The sequence below is a fragment of the Sparus aurata genome, chromosome 16, assembly GCF_900880675.1.
Source record: "Sparus aurata chromosome 16, fSpaAur1.1, whole genome shotgun sequence".
NCBI lineage: Eukaryota > Metazoa > Chordata > Actinopteri > Spariformes > Sparidae > Sparus > Sparus aurata.
The window spans coordinates 3113460-3140244 of NC_044202.1; the positions used below are offsets into that span (position 1 = coordinate 3113460).

Here is a 26785-nt window from a genome sequence, read left to right on the forward strand (position 1 = left end):
TGTGGGAAACTCAGGTGAATCATTTGTTCGACATGTTTTATTAAAAAAAGATTAAATAGGTTTGAAATTTCAACATATTTCTGTTTCATCCATTGGCACAGTTCAGAATTTAACACACAAACATTTCATTTAAATCAGTTTCAGATTCTCAGGATTCAAGACAAGTTTGGTTCCTAAAACAGATCAAATAAAGATGAAAACCCTGATAAACCATCCTGAGATATTTAAAACAAACTTTACTTTTAACTCCCAGCTGATGACAAACAAACATTTAAACTATTTACAAAAACAAACAGGACAATTGAGTGATTAACGGCACGCAGAGAAAACAATATGGAGCTGGTTTTGCAGAGTTTCCCGCATCTGTGATCTGAAATCAAAAGTTCAACCGAAAGGACGAGAAAAACACAAACTCACGCAAAGGAAAAGTACGTTTCTTTTGGTCTCGGGTCGATTCCTCATTCAGTGGTTATCAGTTCCTCCACCGACAGCACCTGACGCACTCACGGCACGCGAATACTTTCAGTATCTTACAGTTTTATTAACCGATCTGACCGTTTGAACTCAAACCGAGCTCCAACATAAATATCTTAAAATCCACTTTGCTGAGAAATCCTCCTGGCAGCGAACACCGGCCTTTGTATTCATCACATCTGCCGAGAGCTTCGTTGTCATCCTCCCAGAAAGCTTCTCACAGAAGGTTTCTCAATCTTTTTACTCTTTTCTTCCCAGAAATGCCGTAAACTCTCTAATATGTAACACACAAACGTGCGTCACGTCCAATTAAAGCTTTCTAAATGATCACAGATGTTGCTGGAGGAGATATTAACGAACATGTTGCACAGATATTTGCTCTTAGAAGAAGGTAACTTAATATTCTGGAGGTGAAATGACAAGTCGGTTTGATTCTGTACAAAAAGGTGCAGCTGGTTTGAGTTTTCGAAAAGATGTAACTGTTAAACTCCGCGTCCGCCGTCGTCGCTCTAGTTGTCGGGCAGCAGGAAGCTGAGGCAGGAGAACGGCAGGTTGGACAGGCAGTCCGTGTTGACGGTGACCTGCATGTCGCCGAATAAAACTCGGCTCCTGTCGCCGGCGTCGCCATCGCCCAGCTTCTTCTTCAGCTCCGAGAGTCTCTGGAGGATCTGCTGGTGTTCTCGTCCTCTCAGCAGGCCTCGGAAATACAGGACGGCAACCAGGTGTTTCTTGCTGCAGGTGGAGGAAAAAGAAGAGGAAACATACTGAGTCGTTTCAGCCTCATTCATCGTTCACCAAGATTTGCAAGAAGAAGTATCAACAAGAGCAGATTACTGATAGAAGGAGGAGTGTCTGATCCACAGGAGGCCACCAGGACCAGGAGAGCTCGTCTCCAGACGTAAGACTCTGAGAAACATCCAGAACAAACCAAGACTTTACTTTCAGGGATCATTTCTTTAGTTGCTGACTTGAGGAATGTGTTTCTAAAGAGTTTGGTCTCGCTGCCCACGATGAAGAGTTGAGATGTTTCCTTCAGAGCAGGAAACTGGTGGAAGACTTTGTTTCTCCTCCACTGTTGAAGATTGTTCAGAGTTTCTGACTGAAGCTCTGATGGAGGAAACATGATCTGAGTGGAGCTTTTTATACTGTTTAATATAAAACTTTATAATTAAATTCTTTTAACACGTCTTCCAGCAGAAACAGATGTCTGTTTGTGTTGAAGTTAACCTCCGTCTCTAAAATCCTGCAACTAAACCAGCAGGAGAAAGAAGGAGGCGTCCTGAGAGGACGTCCAATCAGACACCACTGAGTGGAAACACCTGTGTGGGCGGGTCTTCACAGGTCCTGCTCACCTGCACAGGTGTTTGTAACGACTGCGTCTGATTGGACCTCTGCTCAGGTTGAAGACGGAGCTGTGCTGGAAATAACAAGTCACCAAACTCCAAACACTGAGTGTAAAGAGACCGACGTGTGAAAGTTGGTTCAGTTATTGATTATTAGCTAAAAAAAACCAACAAGTTGAGTTTTTCTGCAGCAGCTGAAACTTTAATTATAAGGTTTTTTATTAAACAGGATAAAAGTTCCACTCAGATCATGTTTCCTCCATCAGAGCTTCAGTCAGAAACTCTGAACAATCTTCAACAGTGGAGGAGAAACAAAGTCTTCCACCAGTTTCCTGCTCTGAAGGAAACATCTCAACTCTTCATCGTGGGGAGCGAGACCAAACTCTTTAGAAACACATTCCTCAAGTCAGCAACTAAAGAAATGATCCCTGAAAGTAAAGTCTTGGTTTGTTCTGGATGTTTCTCAGAGTCTTACGTCTGGAGACGAGCTCTCCTGGTCCTGGTGGCCTCCTGTGGATCAGACACTCCTCCTGCAGCCTGAATCCACCTGAACTTCTATAAAATCAAAGTGTTTCCATCCAACACAGTCAGAGTCAGTAATCCTCCAGTCAGCTGCTTATAAATCACATCAGCAGAAGAAGAAGAAGACGCAACAAGACGACACAAACATGTGACTTCTGTAGACGGATGGAAACAAACTCATTGTTATTTTTGTCTCACAGCTTCAGTTTCTTTAAATTAATCTTCTTGCATCGACTGAAGTTTGTTCACCTGAAGTTCAGAAACTCTGAATCCTGTTTTGACACAAAATCTCAGCTTAATTTTCCAACATCAAACCTGGAAACAGACAAAAGGACGTCCTGCTTTAAAGCTCCATGTTCAACGTTCAGACTCCTGCACAGGTGTTTTTTATTTATGAGGTCTGATCAGACGTCTTCTCAGGTGTGTGTGAGCTGCAAATGTTTGAGTTTAACACCTTCAGTCTTCACCAGAACGTGCAGTTTAAATTCTCAGCATGACTTCTTCAATCTGCAGCCTCAAACTTCAATCACGTAAGACTTTAACTTTCACAAACTGAAGATTAATCAGTGTTTTTCTTCATGATAACTTATTTCTAAGCGCTCAAACTAAAATCTCAGCTCATCGTTTGGCCATCGCTCGACTGACTCGTTGATTTGATTCCACTCAAATGTTCGTACGCGTGACTTCAGCTTCAGAGGTCGACGTCGTCTCACGTGAACTCTGGTTAATACAGAAACGTGGTACGTGAGCTTTGACCGTCACCTGTACCGGTCTGAATCCACGACGATGTCAACACACACCACTTCTGTTTTTTGGGTCAATCTCTAACTGAAACTGACTTTCGTTGACGTTATTTCATCATCACTTCCTCATTGTTAGTTTGATATTCAATCTGGTGCAGGAGGGTTTATTTTAATACAAAACTTGGGGGTTTCTGCAAATCTTTAATCTGCTGACATCCTTCTCCTTCATCCCCATTTACACATTACACACACCCATAATTACACAAGAGAAACTCTAACACTTTCTAAGAACTTCCACTCGAAATTAAAATCAGGATGTTGGTTAAATGTCCTCATTTTGGGCTTTCGACTAGTTCTGTCACCACAGCTAAACCTCAGTGTGTGTTTCACTTTAACGAAGCCGCCTGGTTTATAAGAAACTGAACTGAACTAGGAGGAAAAAATTCCCCCTCATCACCCGGCGTGACCTCTCCGGGCTCTGAGCCGGGTCGCCGGATCAAAACAAACCTCGGCTAATCAGAGAATATTTCGCATTATGATCTAAACTCCCACTGTAGGGAGGACGGACACTGTCACAATCAAAACAATGATCCATCGCTCGTCTGTCAGCATGATTACACAGAAAAAACTCAATTCCCACTAAAACTGGATGGAAAATAACTGGATTAACTTTTGGTGCAGGTCCGGATGAAGGGGATGGATCATTAACGATACAAACACTCGAACATTAAGTGACTATACACCTCAATGAACGTGTGTAGTCGATGCCAAGCTTTGTCAGAAACCACATCAGTGAGATACAATCGACAAACAAACACAATAAACCAGCCTGCAAACACGCATCAAGGGTCTCTGTGCTGCAGTTCTGCTTCAAAGTCCAGTCCATAAAACATTAAACCATGAATACGTGCAGAGGAAAAGCTTTTATCTGCAAGTTAAACACAGTTAAACCACAACTACAAGTTACTAAAGATGGCCGACAAACGTTTTTATTTCTGTCTCATTATGCAAACGACTGAACTCCCATTTGTGCAGCTGTGAGTTTAGTCAGTTTAAAGCTCGGGTCTGTAATGTTGTTCAGAAACACATTTTGTTATACTGGGTGAAATGATCCTGCTATCCTGAGAGTAGTCAATACATTATGTATTCAGAAAAAGGAACGAAAATAATCGGACCTCTGTGGCAGCTGTAGGACTGAGAAAAATCATCAGTGAAACGTAACGTAACGTAACCTAACGTAACGTGTGCGCGCGCGGAGGAGGGAGGGACAGAACGAGACATGAAGGCATCTGACCAATCTGTGCTGTCCGGGCCGGACAGCAGGGATTGGTCAGATGCCTTCATGTCTCGTTCTGTCCCTCCCTCCTCCGCGCGCGCACACGTTACGTTACGTTACGTTTCACTGATGCCGGAAATACTCAGCCCACTCCGCTGCAGAAATACGGAGCAGCAGGAGAAGACTTCATTTGGTTACAATGGCAGAGAAAGGAAAAGAAAGCCTGAGGCAGAAAAGGCTGCTACGAAAAAGGCTCTGGATAAAGAAAGAAGTCGGACCGAGTCAACATCGGTGCTGCGTTTGAGCGGTGGAGACAACTGGGGCATGTGAAGGGCTTGAAAAGTGATGCAGAGGTTGCTCTCTTTCTGTTGGACAGGTAATTATTTGTTTTGTTTCAGGGGGATTTGTTATTTTCATGAAATATGTGAGGTTTGCCAACTTGGCTACGTTTGTAGCTCGTTTTAGCCCAATGCTAACGTTTGCTTCTTTGTGTGTTGTTTAGTCGGCCCAATTTCCACTGGATACCCCCTAATTTCCACTGGATACGTGTCCGCTGCGTTGCAGCTCCGATCCGGTTTTGCTCCGCCGTCCACCGTCCGGCAATCCCCACCAGTTGCGGTTTGAGTCCGCTGCGGCGCAGTACGGTAGACAGCTGGCTCACGAGGCAGAGGAGTTCCCGCGATAATCGCATAATCACTCACGACCGCAGTTATAGGTCTGTGTTATTAAAATCAATGACACGAAGTGTTCCCGACCGAGGGATTAGCAGAAAAGCTTGTGTTTGTCTCTTTTTTTGAGATTTATGTACTGGTGTCAACGCCGAGTGTTTTATTTTTAAAGGTAACCGGATGCTGTTTGTTATTTTAGCGCTTGACTTCCTGTCTGCTCGGTGCTAAATTCAGCTGAATTGCTGCGTTGCACTCCGGCATCCGCCAGATATAGGAGTCCTGCGTATCTGTGCCGGAGGGCGCCGGACTGCCGGAGCTGGGACGGAGCGGATACGCAGCGCAGCGGACCTGGTGGAGATTGACACATTGACTAAAGTGAAACGTATTTGCTCCGCTGGCGTGGCGGAGACGCAACGCAGCGGAGACGTATCCAGTGGAAATTGGGGGTACGGGTCTGCTGCGTTGCGGCTCCGATCCGGTTTTGCTCCGCCGTCCGGCAGTCCCGTTGCGATTTGAGTCCGCAACGGCGCAGTACGGTAGACAGCTCCCTCACGATGTGTGCTGGTGTCAACACGGAGGGTTTTATTTTGGAAAAGTAACCGGATGTAGTTTGTTATTTTGGCGCTTGACTTCCTGTCTGCTCCGTGCTAAATTCAGCTGAATTGCTGCGTCTTGCTCCGGCATCTCCTTCTCCCTGCTGAGTCTTACTAACAGATGCGCGTTCAAGTTTGGGGGGGCGTGGCTTTGGACGGAGCACTTGCGGGATGGGGAGGGGGGGTGGAACTTAGAGGAGGTGCCACTTTCAAATCTTGCTAGCTCTCTTGCTAGCTCTCCAGGATTGTAGACCCTAGCTTTAAGATCACATGTTTGAGAACGAATGGGATTTCTTAGAAGACGCCCACCTGAAGTCGGGGTAATGCTCCACGATCGGCTGCAGGTGCTCCTTTATGTCCGACTTGTTCTTCTGCGTGATGATGTCGCTCAGGTCGTCTCCGACGGGGTCGAGCCACTCGTTAGTCGACTTCTACATCAGAAGAACAACAAAGACATAACAAAGGTTACGTGTGGAGATTTTCACCGACCCAGATCAAGTTCTTACATTTATTTTCAAGACATTTATTCATTGTAATCGATGACATGAAGGCTTTTTTTTCCCCGTGACCTTGACGTCAATCATTCACAATCAAAATAAACATTTATACATTCTCACATGATCACCCACTAAAGAGGGAACTCCGCCAGTTTTTACACAAACACGTCCGTTAACGAGTCACGGGGACTTCGATCTTCTCGAGTTGCATCATCAGAAAAGTAGGCTGCAGAATTTTTTGGAGCTCCACTCGGCGGACTTCCCCAAACTCCTCCTGAGACAGAGCAAAGCTAATTCTTCGAAGTGACCCTTTAAACAGCTTAATCTGCTGAGTTCAACTCCCTGTTTTAGATCCATTAGATTTTAAATACAGATGCTTCAATATTAGCTGCTCAAGTTGGAGCTTCTTTGTATTTTGCTTTGTAATTTTTACATTAAAATTAGCAAACTTAGCTGCTTGAACAGAGAGAGAATGGAAAGTTTGAGTGATCCTTTAGTTTGATGTACGTCACAGTATTTTCCTATAAAAGAGGCGGAAATTAGCGCGTCGACCCGAGTGGTTGTGTTTCCATCTGTACCCGTGATCGCTGCAGAGTCATGTGGACGTTAGTCACGTTGGTGTCAAGTGTTCGAGGAGTTTTACCTCCACACTTAAGAGTCAGACGTCCTTTTTCTAGACTTTCTAATCTTTAATTCTTTGAGAAATATTTACGTTTTGCGATTGAATCATCAGAGAAGTTTAGAAGGGTGGAACGTGTGTTCGGTTCTGATATTTATCACGTTTCTTAGTTTTTTCCCAGCAGATCTTTTGCCGCATCTGTCAAATTAATGTTGTGAGAAGAGTTTCATCTGCAAAAAAACGATAGAAAGCATTCTGAAAATGAGTAAATTAATAAATCGAGACCTTTTTGATTCATATTTTGACTGTATGAATTAATGAACTTGGTTGCTTTCCGCTGCAGGTCTGTGGTTTTCTGCATCAAGACTCGTGCTCACATATTGTGAAATAAATCACTTTTTTCCCCGATATTTCACCACGAGCCAAACAAAGCGGCTGTTATTTTTGTTGTCGGGGGAAGTTAAACTGTTTTTATTACCATCTCCACAAACAGATCCCTCAGTTTGCCCCACTCCTTGCGGATCTTTCCGGCCGCCTTCTCGTGTTTCCGGTTCTTGCACGAGTAGTTGCTCTTCATCAGCTGGCCGACGTATTCCCTCGCCACGTGGAGGTGAAGCCGGCTCGCAAACTCCTGTTGCGGGGAAACACACAGACAGACGCACAAACAGAGGGAGTGATGTCGCAGAACAACAGGATGGCCAGGAGAAAAAAAAGGGGAAAAGTCCGTCACATGACCAGCCGCCAACAGATCATCTGAGCTAACACCTCCACTTCCACCTATTCATGTCTGCCTGGTACCAACGTTTATTACTCTCACTTAAAACTTTCCTGCAGTGGCAGCATCCGGCCGACAACAATGGTGCCCCGAATTGATTCACTGGAACTTCCAAAAGGATTGACGATGAGGATTTCCTGTCCTGACCTCCCAATCCTTAAAATAAAAAGTCAATCATAGCTGATCTTCCTCATGTTTAGTCCCAGTAAATCAACTCTCAACCCTAAAAACACAACAATAAATCCTGTTTGTTCAAAGTCTCAGTTACTCGTGTTTGAGGATCAGATAAATGCCAGTAAATCTTTGGCGCTGACTAACTGGCATGTCACAAATCATCACAAGGGGGTGGGCTGTTTCCTGAAAGTGAGATTTGGCTGGTCAGTTCAACAATGTGGCTGGAATGCCCCAACAAGCCGTCTCCATCTCCTCCTCCTCCTCCTCCTCCTCCTCCTCCTCCTCCTCACCTGGGCGTGTGGAGGCCTCATGACGGAGCAGTGATCAGAGAGCAGCTCCGTCCGACAGAGAAGCTGCTTAAAGTCTTCGTCGCTGGTGAGCCACTTCCTCGTCATCATCCTCCTCAGGTACGGCTGGAAAACAGCACGGAAAAACACATTTTTTTAAACACTTAATACACGAGGCTCGATTAAACCGATCAGCCAGACGGGTTGAAGTGAATATCAATTATCAAAACACCGATGAAAACTGTCCAGGACGGCCCGAGAATGTGACACAGAGCTTGACTCGGCCTCCATATTCCCGGCCTCCAAATCCCAGTCTGATCGAGTGTTTATCGGACGTGCTGCAACAAATTCAATCCATGGAGGCCCATCCACGGAGCGGATGTGACCTTGACCTCATGTGGCCTTTTTTTCCAAATTTGACGATGTTCCCTCAAGACGTTCTTGAGAAATTGTGTTTACAAGAATGAGATGGACATCCTGGAAACATTGTGCCGTCGTCCATAAATTGTGGGTTGAAGGTAACAGAAACAGAAAAGATGAACTAAATCTTACAATTATTTTGCCATTTTTCTTGCAAAAGTGCCCCAAATTGACACATTTCAGCTTCTAAATTGTACAAATTTTCTGTTTTCTGTAAAATTGACTGTCCTCTACTCCCCAAATTCATTAATAATAAACAGAATATTTAGTTGCGTCCCTGTTGTAAATTCTAACTTGATCACCGTTTGTCAGCGCGGTGACGCTGATTGTTATTTAAGGCCGGCAGAGCTCCTCGAGTTTGTTTTGCGTCTGTTTCTTGAAACACTTAAAAACGACCTTCAGTGTGTTTATGTTTTTCTTCTGCACGAGCAGAATTAATTAATGACGGCTGCTTGTTTTTGCTCGGGACCTCAGGGGGAAGCGGTGCGATGATGAAGATAAAAGCACTCGGAAAACCTCTCATGGAAGAAGGAGCAGATCATCAGACAGAAATAGAAACCGCTGCTTGTGTCCTGTTTCCTGCAAACAGTCAGCGTTGGTTTTCTTGTGACTGCGACCACGATCTGTCCTTAAACAACTGGCTTTTGTGCATGAAAGTGACCAAACAGTCCATTCAGTCATTTCTTTGGTCATGTGGGATTGAACTTGAAAGCATCTCCGTATTGTTCCTCAACAGAGTTTCAGGAAGGGATTGTCCCTTCTATTTTTTTTTTTTACGATTCCTCTTTTACAAACCAAAAGAGAGGAAACGGATCAATGAAAACTAGAACTGAGCTTTCACCTAAAACAACCCGTCTGGCCTTCGTACCTTCACCTCCTCTTTGAACTGGTCCTCCAGGTCCTGACCGAGCCGAACAGTCAGCAACTTCACCTCCTTTTTGAAAGCTTCCACCTCGTCCGGGCAGGCGGCCCGGTGTTCCTCCATGTGCTGCCTGCAGGACGAGAAACAGAAGGAAACATAAAGAACATTATTAAACCAGCTGTTCCCTTGAAAGATCTGTGACTCTTAACCCTGTAAAGCTTGACACATAAAAACACTGTCAGAAAATTCCAATTTTTTGGAACTGAGATGTTTATAAAACCTTTTAACCAAATCAGTTAAAAAAAAAATGTCTATATCATTTTGTTTATGAGATATTTTTTGTATCACATTTGATACATTGGGCAATTTTGGCAACTTTTTGCTCACAACAATGTTGATTTTAGATACAAATCAAATATAGAACATCTTAGGCAGTTTCTCTCATTGTTTTTTATACATAAAACTTTTCACAGCCTATTTTTTTTCACTTTGTGGTCGACACAAAAACAGTTTCGGTCTTTGTTCAGGCAAAGATGCACCTTACACCTTCACAGTAGACGTGTGAGAGGCGACTGCTGGTGCAGTGCTTGTAAAATAGCGTGTGGTTGTATTGTGGTAGGACTGATGTAGATTACAGTACAAAAATGTGACATGACCATTCAGGCATAAATACCTGCAGTATCAAATATGATACACACATTTTTAACACAGTTTAACTGTAATATAAAGAATGAATCATTGGGTAATTATGCATTGATTCAATACAGAACATATTTACTTGAAAAAATAAGTTACAATATAAATGTTATTCCTACTGGAACTTCTTGAAAATTTGCAAAGATTTTCCTGCCAAAAGTGTGAGAATGATTTAATGACAGAGGCCATTTTGAAAAAGCCAAAAAACAGTCCTTCCACCGCCTGCAGTGGAATGATTATCCACTATTGGGCAGAATACATGTATCAGGTGATATACAACAGGTTTGAGTATGTTGATAAGATAGAGGTCTCAGAAACTTAAGGTATCAAATATGATACAAATGGTCACGTAAATGCAGCGTCTCCTTTGGGCCCCGAGTCATCAGAGCACGCAAATATCTGAACTTTCTCCTCGCATTTTCAAAACAGGCTCATTACTTTAGTTTGATGCATGACGACAGATTTCAGACGCAGCGTGACGAATAAGAAGCCGTAAACAGCCAGAGAGGGAGACTGGAATGTGGAGAAAAGGCGTGTTAGTGTCTCGTATCTGCAGAGAGTTTCTGATTCTCTCTCTTTGTTGCTGCTCGGGACGCTTTACCAACCCAACATGTGTCTATTTGACGTCCTATCTGTCTTTGTGGTGCGTTTAGGAACAGCTTAGACAAATCCTACTGATTCTAACTTTAAACTTTAATAGTCTTTCTTGAGCTGCAGTTAGCTTTTGCACAGAAATGGCCAGTAGAAATGTCTACTGGAGGGAAGAAGTTGGATCAGAACTCAGTCTTGCACAAAGCAGACATTGATTTTTCAGTATGGATGTCCTCGAAGGCATCACGCCAACACCCATCTGCTTTGTTGTGACTGACAGAAGCAGCTTGGAGGGTTCAGAAGCTCCACGCTGTGCTTTCTCTTTTCCCCCCCCCGCAACTCGGCAGCATTTCTCTCTCGCAGCTCTGCTTCTCTGAAATCACGTGAGGTGGCATTTGCTCTGCAGCTGGCCCGGTTCTGAATGGCATGATGTTAATAACGTCTGCTGTGCTCATTAAAGAAACAGCATCCCACACAACTGCAGGGTAAAGGATGTAGTCATTAAAACTCTGCTGGCACGAGTGGTCGGGATCTCCCAGTCGGGTCCAAAATAGCTCATGAGTCACGCTAACATCGATTCTCACATCTTCCTCCTTGAATCCGTCTCTTCATCTGTTTTCTGCACTGAAGTTTGATTATAAAGATACAGAAACAGAAACAGGGATGCAAGTAGCCAAAATATAGACTCCTAAATACCGACGGAGGGGTCAGTGTGAATGTTTTGCAGCCTTGTCCTGAATAACTGGCTCAGCTCAGGGTATAAATAATGTCCTCCCAAATCCATCTGGGGTTCTCTGGACTTTCAGAGATTTTGATTAGAGCCACCGTTTGACTTGTTGCCGTGTTTGTTCTTCACGTTACAAGATAATATTCCAGTTTTATGGACAATAAAGTTGTATGTCTTACTCTTTACACAAATAAAAATGTTTAAATCAACACACCTAAGGCACCTCGACAAGATTTAAAGCTGTTAACTTTTATTTCTGCAGCAAACAACCTTTAAAACGCAGCAGATCTTCTCTGAGTGAACGTGTGTGTTGGCAGATTTTTTTGGCTGGCTGCCCAACTTGTGGCTCTGGCAGAGCGAGTCAGTTTTATCGCGGTGCATTGTGGGTAACTTCAGGAAGTCAGGTGACTTACTGTAAAGCAGTGAAGCTGTTGATGTAGGTTATCTGATACTCGGTCCACAGAGGCTGCGGTCTGAGAGCGCTGCAGTGACGTCTGAACTCGGTCTCAAACCTGCAGAGAAGAAGAAGAGATGATTCAGCCTGTCAGACGAAAAGGAGGGAATCAAACTCCAAACAGACTTCCTGTGTTTACTCGACCTTTTCACCTCAGAGACATAAATATGTCGTGAAGTTTATCTTATCTGCAAAACACTTTCTAAGGAATAATCCTTCAGTTCAGAGGGTGGACACAAGAATAAAAGAAAAAGCAGAAAAATAAGAATAAAAACAGATAAATGAGAATAAAAACAGATAAATAAGAATAAGAACAAATAAGAATAAAAACAGATAAATGAGAATAAAAACAGATAAATAAAAATAAGAACAGTTAAGTAAGAATAAATAAGAATAAAAAAGGGATAAATAAGAATAAAAGCAGATAAATGAGAATAAAAACAGATAAATAAGAATAAAAGCAGATAAGAATAAGAATAAGAATAAAAACAGATAAATAAGAATAAGAACAGTTAAATAAGAATAAATAAGAATAAAAACAGATAAATAAGAATAAAAAACAGATAAAAAAGAATAAAAGCAGATAAGAATAAGAATAAAAACAGATAAATAAGAATAAGAACAGTTAAATAAGAATAAAAGCAGATAAATAAGAATAAAAAACAGTTAAATAAGAATAAAAGCAGATAAGAATAAGAATAAGAATTAAAATAGATAAATAAGAGGAGTAAAAAGCAGATAAATAAGAATAAAAACAGATAAATTAGAATAAAACAGATAATTAGAATAAAAACAGATACAAATGCGCAAATAAAAAACTAAAGAAAAACAGCATTTAAAGAGGAAGAGTAAGAAATAACAAGACGAACACATGAATAACTCAGATACTTGAATAAAGACTCTAACATCAGAGTGTTATGTGCACACAGTTAATGTGTTGTTTCTGTTTTCCTGCTGCTGCAGAGATAAAAACGCCTCCAGACAAAAAGAGTCACGATGAATCGTATATTTTTCCTGTCCGTGAGGATAAAAAGGAAACAAAGGAGGGGACTCGAACACGCGGCCTTCAGAGGCCGAATGTGAAACTGTGTCCACAGCGGGGTTACGTTGTTGGGTTAAAAACAGTATTAGTCACAATCAGGGAGGGAAACATTCTCAGATTACACAACGGGAGGTCAGGATCCTGTTTTTAGGCTTATTTTAGTTTGTTTTCAGCGTGTGGGCTCCCCGTAACACGTCTGTCTTCCTCATTTTATTCCTTTATATCAAATACTTTCGACTTTTATTGTGGAAAGAGTGTTTATTCTCCTCCCCATAAAGTGTGTGAGTTTGCACAATGCTGCCCACACAGATTTAGAGACTCGTCAGGTGATAAAACAGATGATAAATGTGAGACTTGATGCCTAAAAAAAACCTAAATAATGAGTTAAAACAGGCTAAAAATCACTGTAGAGCTGCAGAAGTTATTCAAGTAAAAGTAAAGATGTTGTTTAGAATATCACTTGTGTCAAAGTATCAACAAGTGTCTGATATTAAACTTACTTAAGTAACAGAAGTACAAGTAAAAGTAAAGTATACATATAATAAATGAATGTAGATCTGATATTCGATGAGATATTTTCTTTTTAATTTGACTGCAGATAAAATACATGGCTTTTCTTCGGCTCTGATGCAGCATTTAATCTAAAAAGTAACTTGTACCTAAAGTTTTGTATGAGTAAATATACGTTGTTAACATCCTGAGTCTCATGTTGAGGCTCTTCAGATGAGTTGAAGTGTTTCCTATGAGGGGAAATGAAGCCAGCTACATATCTATATCAACACGTTGAGCTTGTGTGTCTCCGTCTTTACAAACCTGCCGGGAAACAGTTTCAGCTCTTGGAGGCAGGACGAGATCACTCTCTGCTCCAGCTCGCCATCGATTCGTCGGGAATTCATGATGGTTCCTTTAACGTTCTGCAGAGAGAGACGACGCAAACAGTCACACAAGTGAGCAGCGAGACGAATGTGAAGCCGTCTGCTGCCCCTTCATGGCCGCAGCGCCACACTGCAACAAGTGGATGAGATTCACTATTCATTATTTTGTTGTGTTTCACTGTCTTATTAATCTTGTCTACATGCTTCAGAGACACTTTGACGGATGTGTTTGTGCAGCGTCGTACCGTCCAGATGTCCATGTCGATGTGCGCCGTCAGGAGACCTTCGTCGTCCTTCTCAGGAGTCCGTTTCTCCGTCCAGACTTCCTTGTTTTCAATTTCAATCAGTCTGTCCAGTGAAGCTCTCACGTCGTCCTGCAGCGACACACAACGGTTTGTAAAAAAATTAATACATCCTTCAGCCTCAGTAACAAGACGAGAAGCAACGTTCTTATTTTTAATCAGGAGAACTGTAAAGTGAGTCACAAATGTTGGCGCACTGTCTCCAAATCTGAGGCTTTCATGCTTTTATTTTGTAGGTCAGAGTCAAAACTCACCTTCTTAAAAACCTTTCCAGCAATATTTTATAGTTATGTTGTAGTTTTATGACTAATTCAGCAAATAAAAATATCATTCTTGATGTTTTTCTTCAGTTACATCTGGTTTTCTAAACTACATTCCTTTTTTTATTCTCCTTTTTTGTTTTTTATCTTATAGAAAACAACTTTAACAACCTTCCTGTACCATGAAACCTTCCAAACATCCTGCCCCTTCTATCCGGTAACATCTTGAGGAACAAAGATGTGAATAAATCAGGGAAATATTGATCGACGCTGTGCAGAAAATAAACATTTTGTCTCCCAACATGAAGGACTAGAAGGGACTGAGAGTTAAAGGGCCTGTTAGCTTCAAAGACATTCGGTAATTCCTGGCGCTCAGGGTTTTGGGGATATTTTAGCAACAGGCGACCTAATGAATGATGGTGTTTCAGTGCAGAATTGTCTCATATTATATGACAAATGACAGACTGCGGCGTCCTCGGAGCTCCTGACCTTCACTCTGCAGCAGTACTTGTCTTTGAGCTGCCTCAGGAGGCCGTCCTCCAGCTGCAGGTCGGCGCTCTCATCCTTCATGTCCGGCTGCAGGGAGGGACTTCCCATGATCTTCTCGCTGCGGAGGTGAAACAGGATACGTTTAACAACAATGTCACGGTGCTGCGATCAGGTGGCACTAAAGAAACGCTGAGGAGGACGTGTTGCTTCACGTCGGGAGGAAGAAGAAATCAGGTTTTCAGCGGCACATTGTTCTCCCAAAAATGCTGCAGCTGATTGAAATCAGTGCAAACTGTGATGACGGGGGAGGATTTGTACTTCTGCAGCAGCGTATGTGTGATATACTGAATGAAGACGTCTTTTTTTAGGATGCTACTTTAAATAATCCGTCAGAAATGTGAACACGACCTCATTTCAATTTTTCCGTTTCGGCCTCCAGAGAGTGTCGTGCCTCGTTTCCTTTTTTTTATCAGATCAGCTGTTTATTTTTGGTCTCCCAAATGTTGTCTGGAGCAGTTTTTTGATGTTTGGTTTGGCCTGATTCGACAAATAATGTCAGCATCCCGTCTCTCCTGCTCACTCCGAGGCTGTCGTGGGTTGTTTGGTATCTTTAAAAACATCTCCGTCTGCACCGTTCATGCGGGAAGATTAAAACAAATACAAATATTAATGTGCTGTACTTGTAGATTGTTCAGGTGTCTGTTGTTTACTCGTGCTCGGGACGATTTACCAACCCAACATGTGTCTATTTGACATCCTGGAAATGAGACTCAACAATAGATTGTCTTCGTGGTGCGTTCAGGAACAGCTTGGACAAAATCCCACTGATTCTACCTTAAATATCAGAATTTTCTCCTCACATTTCAGACGCAGCGAGACGAGACAAAGACGTAAAAGACGTAAGAAGACGTAAACAGACAATCAACTGTCTTTGTGGTGAGTTCAGGAACAGCTGGGACAAAATCCTACTGCTTCTACCTTTGACTTTAACAGTGAATTGAATGATATTAATATGCCGTGAGCTTCAGTTGCGTTCACTGACCTCTTGTAGCGGTTGATGATCCAGTCCAGCAGAGCGAACAGGTCCTTCAGCTCCGTCACCTGCCCCTCCAGCTTCTTCAGGTGCTGCCCGACGACTCGGTGGTAGCTCCTCACGTAGGTGCTGAACACATTGAAGCTGGGCGGGTACGACCACCGCAGCTCCTTCTTCACCTTCTCCAGGTCTTCCACGATGGCCTGACCCAGCAGACCCAGGTGAACCGCCAGCCAGGAGGCGTTCTGCTCCCTCTTCTCCAGGTGGACGCTCTCCACCTTCACCTGCACCCCCTCGCCCACCGCCTCCCTCCAGGACTCCATCCAGCTGTCCGGAAGCCCGCCCGGCTCCTCGGATCTCCTCTCCTCCTCTTGGATGATCCTGGCAACGGGAACCAGGAGCGCCTTGTTCCTGGAGGGAAGAGAGTTGGAGTCGCGCACTATGGTGTTGATCTTGTTCCTCAGGCCTCCGTACAGGAGGCTGAGGTCTTTCTCCTTCTTGGCGAGCTCCATCGGCGAGTCGTCGCCGCACCGTTCCCGCTCCTGCTGGAACTCCCGCCGCAGGGCGAGCAGGTTCAGGTGAGCCTCCTCCAGCACCTCCATCTCGATCAGCTTATTGATCTGCATCACTGGGAAGGACATGGAGAAGATGGTGAGTCTCTTCAAACGGTTTAATACAGTTGCAGAGGTTTAATGTTCCAGTAAAGACAAGTTTAAAGCAACAACTCTTCTTTGAGGCAGGATTCAGACGCCGGCTCTGCTGTGTGTTTCCTTTCTTCAGCTGCTTTTGTTGCCAAAACAGAGCGAGATAAGGAAAAAGGTTGAACGTACAGACAGAGACAGAGACCGGAGGCTGTTTGGGAAAAAAAAGGTTGCATTTTCATAGCTCGCAGGCACGAACGTCTTTCAACACTCGCAAGGTTGGCAGCCGACTTGGAAGGACACACTGTAACGTCTCGACGCAATCTGACAACTAAATGCAAATAAAAGCAACCGAGAATCAAATCAGAATAAACCCGAAGGACAGACGAACACGAGAGAGAAAGAAGTCTGGAGAAAGTTCAGTCATTTGGAGACTAAAGAGAAGAGAGAGGGAAGGTAATTGACGGCCTTTAAGCTAAACCTTTCCTGGATGAATCAGTAAACTAACCACGTGTGAGCGCGACTGTACCTGACAGCGGCGTGTGTGGTATTTCTGGCAGCGTGTACGCCTCCTCCACCTCCTCCTCCACCTCCTCCAACACCTCCTCCTCTTCTTTAACCACCTCCTTCTCCTCCTTCAAGCCCTCAGCGACGGTGACAAGCTCCTTATTGCCGTTTTTATCCTTGTTCCTCTTGCTGAATTTCAGGCTCCGTCGGATTGACTCTCCTCTCTGTAGGAGAGAGTCACCGAACCTGGTCATGTTGGGATCTGAGGACGGAGAACACGCAGTTAACAGACGTGAAACTGGTCTTCTAGAATCATGTGGATAAAACAAATTAATTACTTACCTGTCTTTGAGCGTGCCAGACCTTTGCTTTTCTGCGAGGAGCCCTCAGCCTCCTCCGACAACGCAGGAGAACCTGAGCTCAGACCTGACAGGGAGGCACAAACAGACGCCTGATAAGAGTTTCACAATCACGTCTCTTTGTCAGCGTGAAAAGAAATCAATCTGAACACGCTTTCAGTTTCTCACGGTTGCATACCTGCATTTATGTGCAGTGCATGACTGGGCAATGTTTTTCACCCTCACGGTGACCTACAATTAAATCAACGGAGGAATGCGAAGATTAAGTCGTGATGAGAACAGGCTCAGCTCCAGGATACAAAAGTGAAAGTCAGAGTCTGTGTTTGGGAAAAAGCTGTTCGACTCGATTCGATTTAAAAGAATCAACGTGACTTTCTCTAAATGGACGAACGTAACCGTAAAAACACGGCAGAAACCTTCATGTTCTGAATATTTAACTCTCCACAGGATCAGTTTGTGCTGAACTTTGTTTGGGGGTATTAAAACAAGACAATGTGGCTCTAAATGAAGCATCGAAAAGACAAATTCGTGGAGAAAAACACAAAGAACAACGAACAGAAACAACTTCTTCACACGAGTATTTATTAGAAATGTCTGTAAGTTCTGATTTCCTGTGAAACTGTGGATTGTTTTGAGTCATCTGGCCGCTGGCAAAACCAGAAACCTCCTCGGCGGAAGTAATAAACAGCCATGATTGAAAATCAAAAGTGAAAACTGAAGGCAGCTTCGTAAATTCTCCGGGAAGAGTTCATGCTGTCAATCATCTGTTCGGCCTCCTGACTCTTATTCATTTAAAGGATGGATGGTTTTCTGTCCATCAGCGACGTTTGATCGACTTCAGAGTCCTGTTGTAACATCGTGATTTAAAGGCGAGAACACGAACGGAAGTGTGTCACCTCAGAGTTTGTGTTTGTGACAAGAGGTGAGTGAATGAAAATGAGGTTGTTGGTCAAATCCTGCCCTGCAAGTTTTGGGTGTTTCCCTGCTCTGTTTCACATGAACGAGGTCGTTATCAGACAGCAGATGACGAGCTGATTATCAGAATCAGGCGTGTTGGAGCAGAGAAACTGAAAACATACATGGCAGGAGACGTTATATCTCAGTGTCATGTTTACAGACGTGTTGTAGAGATGAAGACCCTTTTTAAACCCATGGACGAGACACACCTTCAAATCCAGAAACACAAACTCACACGTCCTCAAACTGAACCAGACATGTACTTTAATCCAACAGGGTTCAACACAAACGAGCTTCAATTTTCAAAACAAGCCGACGTCACAAAGCTTAAAGGACAAACTAAATGACTGAGATGTTTGTTTACATGATTTCCAAAAGGGGAAAAACCCTGAAAGAGTCCGACGAGCCTACAGAACATCGCACTGGTTCGTCCGGCATTTTCTTCTCTTTCACAGCTAATGATTACGACTGTGAAGGAAATCTGTACATCATGTATTCACAGTTGGTAGTAGAGTGAACGTAATCGTCCCTGAGGGCCTAAAGTCAACTGCTTTTGTATGAAAATGTCACAGAAAAACAAGATAAAAGTGTGAAACAGACATTAGATTTTACGTTTAACGAGCCAGCGTTAAAAAGAATATAAAGAAAAGTGTGTTCGGGTCAGATCAACTCTACAATCCCCCAGAATTTATCAATTTGTAGTTACGTAAGACTATAAAATCTTCACAAAAGAAGAAATATTCCTAATATTCCTAATCCTAAACACTGAGTGAGTCTCCTCTCTGTTTACGTTCACGAGTCCATCAGGTTCAAACATAATTACCGTTTCACCCCGATGTTTAACAAACATCATAATTAAATCTCTCGTCAACACGTTTCTTGCGACCACAACAGGTTTTTGTGTTTTCAGTCTTATTCTAATGATGTCTGTTTGTGTTCTCAGCTGGAGAAACCGCCCGTCTTGCTCTTTTCTGAACTTTATTCCCACACTGCTGCTCTTTTTACGCCTACGCACGCAGAATCAACCCACACTCGAGTGCAGCGAGCTCGCGCAGGGGTGGGCGGTGAAGGGGATTCTGGGAAATGTATGCGAGGATGGCAGGATGAGGGAAAGTCAGCTCACTAAAACAATAAGCTGGATCCAGAAGAATAAAGATAAATGGATCATTGATACTTCCTCATTCTGTGGAGTTTGTTGCCTCTCACCTTCCTCGTCCTCTGACCTTGAGGAGCCATATTACCTCCTGTTACTCCTGTTACTCACTTGGTGATGGAGGCGGTTTAAGCCCCGACTCGTCTCCTTTAGCCGTGACCTTTGACCCCTTCCCTCCGGACGACGACAGTGGGCTCTTCTCCGCCGCTCGCCGGATGCTGTTTCTGAACGTCTTCAGCATGCCCAGCGTCTCCTTCACGGCGCCGTCCGTCTTCCCGTTGCTCCTGAGGGACACTGTGTCCTCTTCGGGGTTTTCAGCGGGTTTATCCATCATGTGCGACATCTCATCCCGTTAAATGACGTCCAACTGAGAAGAAATGACAGGAGATAAAAAGGTTGAAGGAGCAGGAGGAGATGTGTGTCTGCACTCTGCTGAGGAGCTCAGGTGTGTTTTTGGTAATCGTGGTTCAGGTGACGAGGACAGGACGAGCAGTTCTGTTTACACAAAACACAGCAGACTGTTGTTTAGTTCTTGTTCACACGTATGACGGAAAGAGTCCAGGAGGGAAACCAAACCCCGAGGACGTCATCGACACTTTTACAGATTGATTTTAAAATCTCTATTGATTAAAAATGTTGATCAGGGAGCTGGAGACTTAATCAGCCGCCGCCTGAAAGAAGACGTTTGTTCCTCTCAGGTGACACACAGCAGCATTAAAGGTGCATTATGTAGTTTTATGGGAATACATCTTAATCAGAAAATAATAAAAACTGACTGTTTTCTGTCTCAACAAACTAAATAAACAAACAAACTCTCTTTGTTTTCATGACTGAATAAGCAAAGTGACCGTAAAGGACAACGCAATATGTGTTTATGTGGCGGACCCTGCCACCTTTCTAGCTTCAAACAGTGTTCTGGGACCTTATTTTCCTCTTTAAACACATATTTACATAATATCCCTGTATTACCTGATGTCTCCGGGCAAAACCATCTCCCCCGACTTCACGAGGGGGGACTCGTCTGGAATATTAACGTATATTTTAAAGTACAAAGTTGCCGTTAAGTAAAATGCAAAAACCTGAACTGCTGAGGGTTCAATCGCAGGTCGAGCTGCCATAGAAACATCATTTTATTACGGACAGCCAGATGTATTTGTTTACGCTTGGCACTGTGCCCTTTCCATTACTTCCTCTTGTCCACCCCCATCCTCAAACTCCGTAGCCATTTTGGATCTTGACCACACACCTGTAACACTTCCTGATAAAACCGTCCCCGAACAGACCGACATATAAAAACAAAAAACTCAAAACTGCTGCTTCTCTGCACCAGCACACAACGAATAAACACCAATAAAACAATATTGACTTTCATTATCTGTAACCAGAGGGTCACAGTGCAACTACAAGTGCTCTGCAGGGGTTGAACTCTCTTTTAAATGTATAAAAGGGAGTTTAAATCAGCTGTAACCAACGTTAAAACACAGTGTGCTTCCGTGTTTGTAAAAGATTTGATAACAGAGGATGAAACTTGAGGCTTGTAGGTGTTTTGTCGCCTTTTCGAGATAATAATCTGCAAGAAAAACTGGTTTTATTCTACATTTTTTTCGTATTTTTCTCCACAAATTGATATAAATATAACAGACTTTCTATACAGAACTCACCCGACACACAACATAAGTCTAATTCCCTGCAGAGATTATATAACATCATAATAAAACCATAATCCCCTGTAATAAAACATCACCCTGTCACTTTAAACTCTCAATATAAGGCCTTAACATCAGGATTTATATTTCACAGCCTTGTTTTTTACTAATCTTTACCTTTTAAACAGTTTCAGGCTCAGCAGATTAAAAAGTCTCCAGAGTGCTGATAAGAGTCTGGCGCTCAAACAAACACACAATAACCTTTAAATCCACACAAAGCGCCTTTTGTTTCCACTCAACAGCCGACATGTCTGTGAAATAAAGCTCCAACATTTGACTGATGCATAGAAACTGTGCTGCGAGTTAAACAGTTACTGACTGTACGTTGAGAGAAAACAGGTAACGTGTCTCTTACCTGCTCAGGTGTGAAATCCCCAGCAGCTTTTCCACCTCCGCTGTTTTTATTTTCCCAACTCTCAACTTTCACTTTCTCTCTGCGGGTTAAACTGGTTTGGATATGTACTAAAGGAGGAGTGAAAGATAAATTCCCCCTTTTTTATCGTGAAGGTGAGATCAGGTGAGCCAGCTGCTGCTGCTGGCCGGCTCGAGGATCTGCGTCCCGTGAACTCACCATGAGTGAATGATTAGACACGTTTATAAACTGGAGGCGTGTTTGTCCGCAGAGGTCACATTGATCAGCACAGCCTGGTTCTAACTACACAGTCTGAGGTCACCTGGTACATTAGTTTATCTCGTACCTGTGTCTGAACGTGGCGACAGTGGTGCGTTTAAGTACCCCCCTGTAAAGTCCAGTTTCAAGGTGAGCTGTTGATAGGAAGGTCACTTGTGTCTTGATGTCTTCCTACTTGTTTTTAATGTCTTTCAATGTAGTTTCATGCCCCTGTAAAGCACTTTGAATTACCTTGTGTCTCGCCTCACCTTACCAGTGACTGGGGCTGCTGTTAGCCAGTTAGCACAGTTAGCCGTGCAGTTAGCAAATCCTAACAGTTAGATTTGGGGCCCGTGTCCACAGGGTTAGGGTCTGTAATCTGTGATCTGATCTCAGCGACATTATTTTTTTCTCGTACCTGTGTCTGAACGTGGCGACAGTGGTGCGTTTAAGTACACCCCTGTAAAGTCCAGTTTCAAGGTGAGCTGTAAATAGGAAGGTCATTTGTTTTTAATGTCTTTCAATGTAGTTTCACGCCCTTGTAAAGGACTTTGAGTTGCCTTGTGTCTCGCCTCACCTTACTTGGTAACTGGAGCTGCTATTAGCCAGTTAGCACAGTTAGCCGTGCAGTTAGCGAATCCAAACAGTAAGATTTAGGCCCCGTGTCCACAGGGTTAGTGTCTGTAATCTGTGATCTGATCACAGGTACATTATTTTGTCTCGTATCTGTGTCTGAACACGGCGACAGTGGTGCGTTTAAGTACCCCCCTGTAAAGTCCAGTTTCAAGGTGAGCTGTTAATAGGAAGGTCACTTGTTTTTAATGTCTTTCAGTGTAGTTTCACGCCCTTGTAAAGCACTTAGAGTTGCCTTGTGTCTCACCTCGCCTTACTAGTAACTGGAGCTGCTGTTAGCCAGTTAGCACAGTTAGCCGTGCAGTTAGAGAATCCAAACAGTAAGATTTAGGCCCCGTGTCCACAGAGTTAGAGTCTGTAATATGTTATCTGCAAAGTAACTTGATACGAAAGTTGTCAAATTAATGCAGTTAAGTAAAAGAAAAATATTTGGACAATATTTGACTTTAAAGTACCTCAAAATTGTGCATTACTTGAGTAAATATATGTAGTTACATTCCACCATTGAATGAAAGTGATGAAACACCAAACAAATAACCACATTTATTTAATAATTGTTAAAAACAGTGAGGTTCAGATGCTTGTGGTGCGTTCAGGGTCTCTTGTTTCTTTTTTGCAGTTAGATGTCATAAAACCTGATCAGTCATCTGCTGCACTCGCTCTCAACCTTACTGGCTTGTGAAATGTTTTCTTGTGACACTTAATTTGTAGGATTTTTAAAGAATTTATGAGGGAAAAGTGTCCAAAACAATTTTAAAGACGAGAAAACATCAGAATGGACAAACGTGATGAATCTTATTGCTTATTTTTCCTGTTAATCTTTTATATGTCGAGCTGCATACAGACCTTAAACACACCCTCAGTTGGTGATAAAACCTCCATGTGCACTTTGTTAGTTCAGCTCAAAGTGTGCCAAAGTTGTAATGACACACAATAACACTCATTTCAGGGGCTGCTGTGCTCTTTATCCACCACTGGATGGCGATATATATGAGACACTTTGGCTCCTGGTCTTCTTCTTGTGCAGTTCACTTCAGTTTGTTTTGTATTTACAGGAGATGGAAGTTTAGATTAAGCTCAAAATATGTGGATAAAAAAAAACACTGAGATTTGTATTCAGCTGATGTTTTTTTTCTTTTTCTAAGAGGTCAGACATCTGCTGCATCAGAGGAGATCACAATCGAATGTTTCCGGTCCAGATGAGTGGAGTCGTGACCAACTGCTGCATCTTGTGTGTGTGTGTGTGTGTGTGTGTGTGTGTGTGTGTGTGTGTGTGTGTGTGTGACCTATAGAGGATTACAGATATACAGTACGGAAATGAAAGTCTTACCGAGCTGCTGTCTATAGTGTCAGCATGAGCTTAACACAACAACATCACACCATGTTTTTTCCTTCCATGATGTCTTTTCTTCTTCTAAACACAAAATTCTTCAGAAATAACAGCTGAAGGTGAAAGATAACACATTTAAAGTAATATTTTCCACTTCTTGAGGGGCTGAAATGTGAAGCTAACTCAGAAGTGCCTTAATCACGCACTCTTTCCACTGGTTTCAAAAAGAGGTCTCATTGTATGTAGGTTTATGAGAAAATTACCCAACTTCTCACTTGATTTATTACCTCAGTAAACTTGTTTCAAGTCTTCTTCAACACAACATGATGTTAATTTTTTAAATCATCGTCCCATTTGGGTTCTTGTTCCTAGCTCGGCCCTCTCTCGTCCAAATATGGTCACTTCTTGCTCCAGAAAAACAAGATGGCGACGGCTGTAATGCAAAACTTAGTCTACAAACCACTTGTTCCACATGCCACAATGCTCACAATGTTAATGCTAACATGCTGATGCTCAGCGGGTGTAAAGTTGACCATGTGCACCATCTTAACCTGTCAGCATGCTATCATTAGCTAATTAGCATATACGTTTAGTTGAACTTCTACCAGGGAGACATGAATGCATGTAGCAAAACTTAACATTGCCAGAATAATGTTAGTTAACGACGTCTCTGCAACATTTTAGGTTACATTTTTCAATGTCTTTCTTGACACGATGCTGCGTTCATGCTCTGGTCAGGTTTAGGCACAAAAAGCAGTTTGGTTAGGGTTAGGAAAACATCATAGTTTGGCATAAAATGCATGTTTTGTTCACTTAGATCACGGATGAAGATGGTTTAACATGGAACACCACCAGCGTCATGTAATAAACACATAATGTGAACATGATACGCCACTTTTTTCTACACATATCAACATTTGTTGTTTCCGTGGTTCTGCCATGACTTCATCGTATCCTGGAGACTGGGCTGAATTTCACCCTCATGCTGGTGCCAATTAAATAACTGAATGCGATCTGGATGAGTAAAAACCTCTGTGACGTCGGGGATAACATGCTGGTAATTTACCTCCTTTGTTCACACAGTTCAACAACAAAACAGACTTTTATCAAATAATCTCAATTGCATTTCCTCTGTTTGACAATAAGGATTTTATAGTGCGGCGGCAGTGTAATTGAACATTCAACATGCTCTAAGCTCTTGGACATCTGTGCACACACAGACACACATACACACACACCATTCTTTCATTATGCAACACTAATCTGAAGCTCAAAAGCAGCCATTGTGTGGCGGCGGAGCGGCTGCTGAGTTAAACAGCGCGGTGGAAATCCCTGCACTGCCGGCAGAACTGGTCGTAATGTCGTATCATAGTGGAGACGGCTGTGGGGAAGAATAGAAACAAAGACTGAACAACAACAGGTGGAAATGAAAGAATAAATTGTGTCACACCTTTTACTGGAACAGCCGGGTTTATAAGAATCTACCTGGAAGTGCAGGTCCAGCTCGACACACACGTTGTTGTATCTTGGAATGAACATTCAGTTGCTGTTATTTTATATAAAAAATGCCCTATACTGTTGCTTTAAATCGCATGAGTCTGAGATACAGTGAGTTTGGACAGTACAATGTCAATCTGTCGGTTGTTACAGAGTGTGTGTATACCATCTGATCACACAGACATGATAATCAACTCCAGTTCTACAGAACTTGCCTTAGAAAATGCACATTTTTAAGTTTTCTTCAGTATCAATGTAATGTAGTGATAGTTATCTGTACATACATGATTTATGCAAAGAGGAACTACAAATATCTAATTCGGCATATTTTAAGCGGCGCTATTTTGTTTGTACAGTCCCTTTTTTTATCGTTATATGTCGTATTTATTTTGTTCTGTCACGCTATGTCACATTTTTATGTAAGTGACATGTGTTACTGTAGAAAATGCTATAATTTCCTTTGCTAATCTATGCTGCAATTCTTTAGCTGTTATATTCTCCGTGTCATAGTCCCTGTTGAGCACACAGAAACATATACCACCCACCTCATATGCTGTGTCACCTTGTACCCACGGGCGGCCCTCGAGTAAAGAGACATCTTGATGCTGTTATTCCTCATTTACATGCTCTGACACTGATAACTCAGTGCTGATACAGCTCCAGCACTGATATAACACATAGTCATGTTATTTGGATAAAATATTACATTTAGCAGTGTGAAAATTATACATGGGAAATTGGATGCATTCACGCCTGTCAGTCCTCCGGTCGTCAGGTGACCTAGACGGCTCAGAAGGTTTTCTTTTTGTCAATCAAACGGTAACGCCAGACAGGAAATCATCCGACATCTGTAGACCGCTCAGTCCTCGTCAATGCTTCACCGCAGACGGAGCTCTGTCTTATCCAGATACGGCACATCAGGTTTGAACTCTGCTCTTTGGAGATAACTGAACCGGGATAATCAACTGAACAAAGCCTTGCTCTGTCCGCCTGTCCATCCGTTAAAGTATCCTGGGAGAACCTTTTAACTGTGTATATTTGGGGTTAAGTGTCACTTTCCTTGTCCCTGTCGTGCCTTCATGGCTGTAGTAAATTCAGTGTAAGTGACAGATTGTTTTAAATCCAGCGTGTGTCTACCACCATTGTTTAGAGGCTTTATATTCGTTTTCCCAGAATGCCTTGATTAAAAAAAAAAGTGCCCAACCAACCTTCCCGTAATCTTGCCCCAGGTGAATATCTGCTGTGTCTCGAGCTGTCAGTCTGTCTATCAGCGTCACCGCTGCAGAGCTTGTTTATTCTTTCATTATCTGTGACAGTGACAGACTCGAGGATTTTATGTGTGCATCTGCTCACCAAACTGTAATCCAGAGTTCAGACATCAAGTGAAAAATAAAAAAATACACAGTTAATTAAGGCCTGACCCTGTTTGACTTCCAAGATTGCAAATTACTAATATGTTTAAACAATTTCTTTGGCAAATGTACAAACTCAGGTTACTTCTGAATTAAATTAAGAACAGGACAATGCTAACGTTACCCTAAAAGCACTGTCAACCTACTCCTGGAACTAACGTAAGCTAGCTTCCGACAGAGGATAAAATCTGCCTGCGAAAACTTTCGATTTAGTCATCAACACTGATGTTTGTCGGCTGGAAATGTCTGACATCAAGG

General features: G+C 42.7%; 1 protein-coding gene and 2 non-coding genes across 4 annotated transcripts; 1 reads left to right on the forward strand and 2 right to left on the reverse strand.

The window, feature by feature from the left end:
- Positions 1–19: 19 nt before the first annotated feature.
- exoc3l4 (exocyst complex component 3-like 4) lies at positions 20–21600 on the reverse strand. Of its 2 annotated transcripts, XM_030443088.1 has the most exons (14): positions 21401–21600; positions 19451–19706; positions 17213–17296; positions 16893–17132; positions 15732–16350; positions 14690–14807; positions 13884–14012; positions 13577–13677; positions 11681–11779; positions 9260–9383; positions 7975–8097; positions 7214–7366; positions 5929–6050; positions 20–1206 (listed from the first exon to the last, which is right to left on the reverse strand). In XM_030443088.1, exons 2-14 carry the CDS (start codon positions 19680–19682, stop codon positions 984–986), a joined length of 2367 nt encoding a protein of 788 aa, XP_030298948.1. In that variant the 5' UTR covers positions 19683–19706; positions 21401–21600; the 3' UTR covers positions 20–983. The 2 variants fall into 2 exon arrangements, with proteins under 2 accessions (XP_030298948.1, XP_030298949.1); XM_030443089.1 differs by lacking the exon at positions 21401–21600 and having other exon boundaries at positions 19451–19811.
- Positions 1404–1609, forward strand: LOC115566525 (small nucleolar RNA U3). Its single transcript, XR_003981012.1, has one exon. It is a non-coding gene; the product is annotated as a small nucleolar RNA U3 (small nucleolar RNA).
- LOC115566531 (small nucleolar RNA U3) lies at positions 2056–2261 on the reverse strand. The gene has a single exon (XR_003981018.1). It is a non-coding gene; the product is annotated as a small nucleolar RNA U3 (small nucleolar RNA).
- Positions 21601–26785: the final 5185 nt, after the last annotated feature.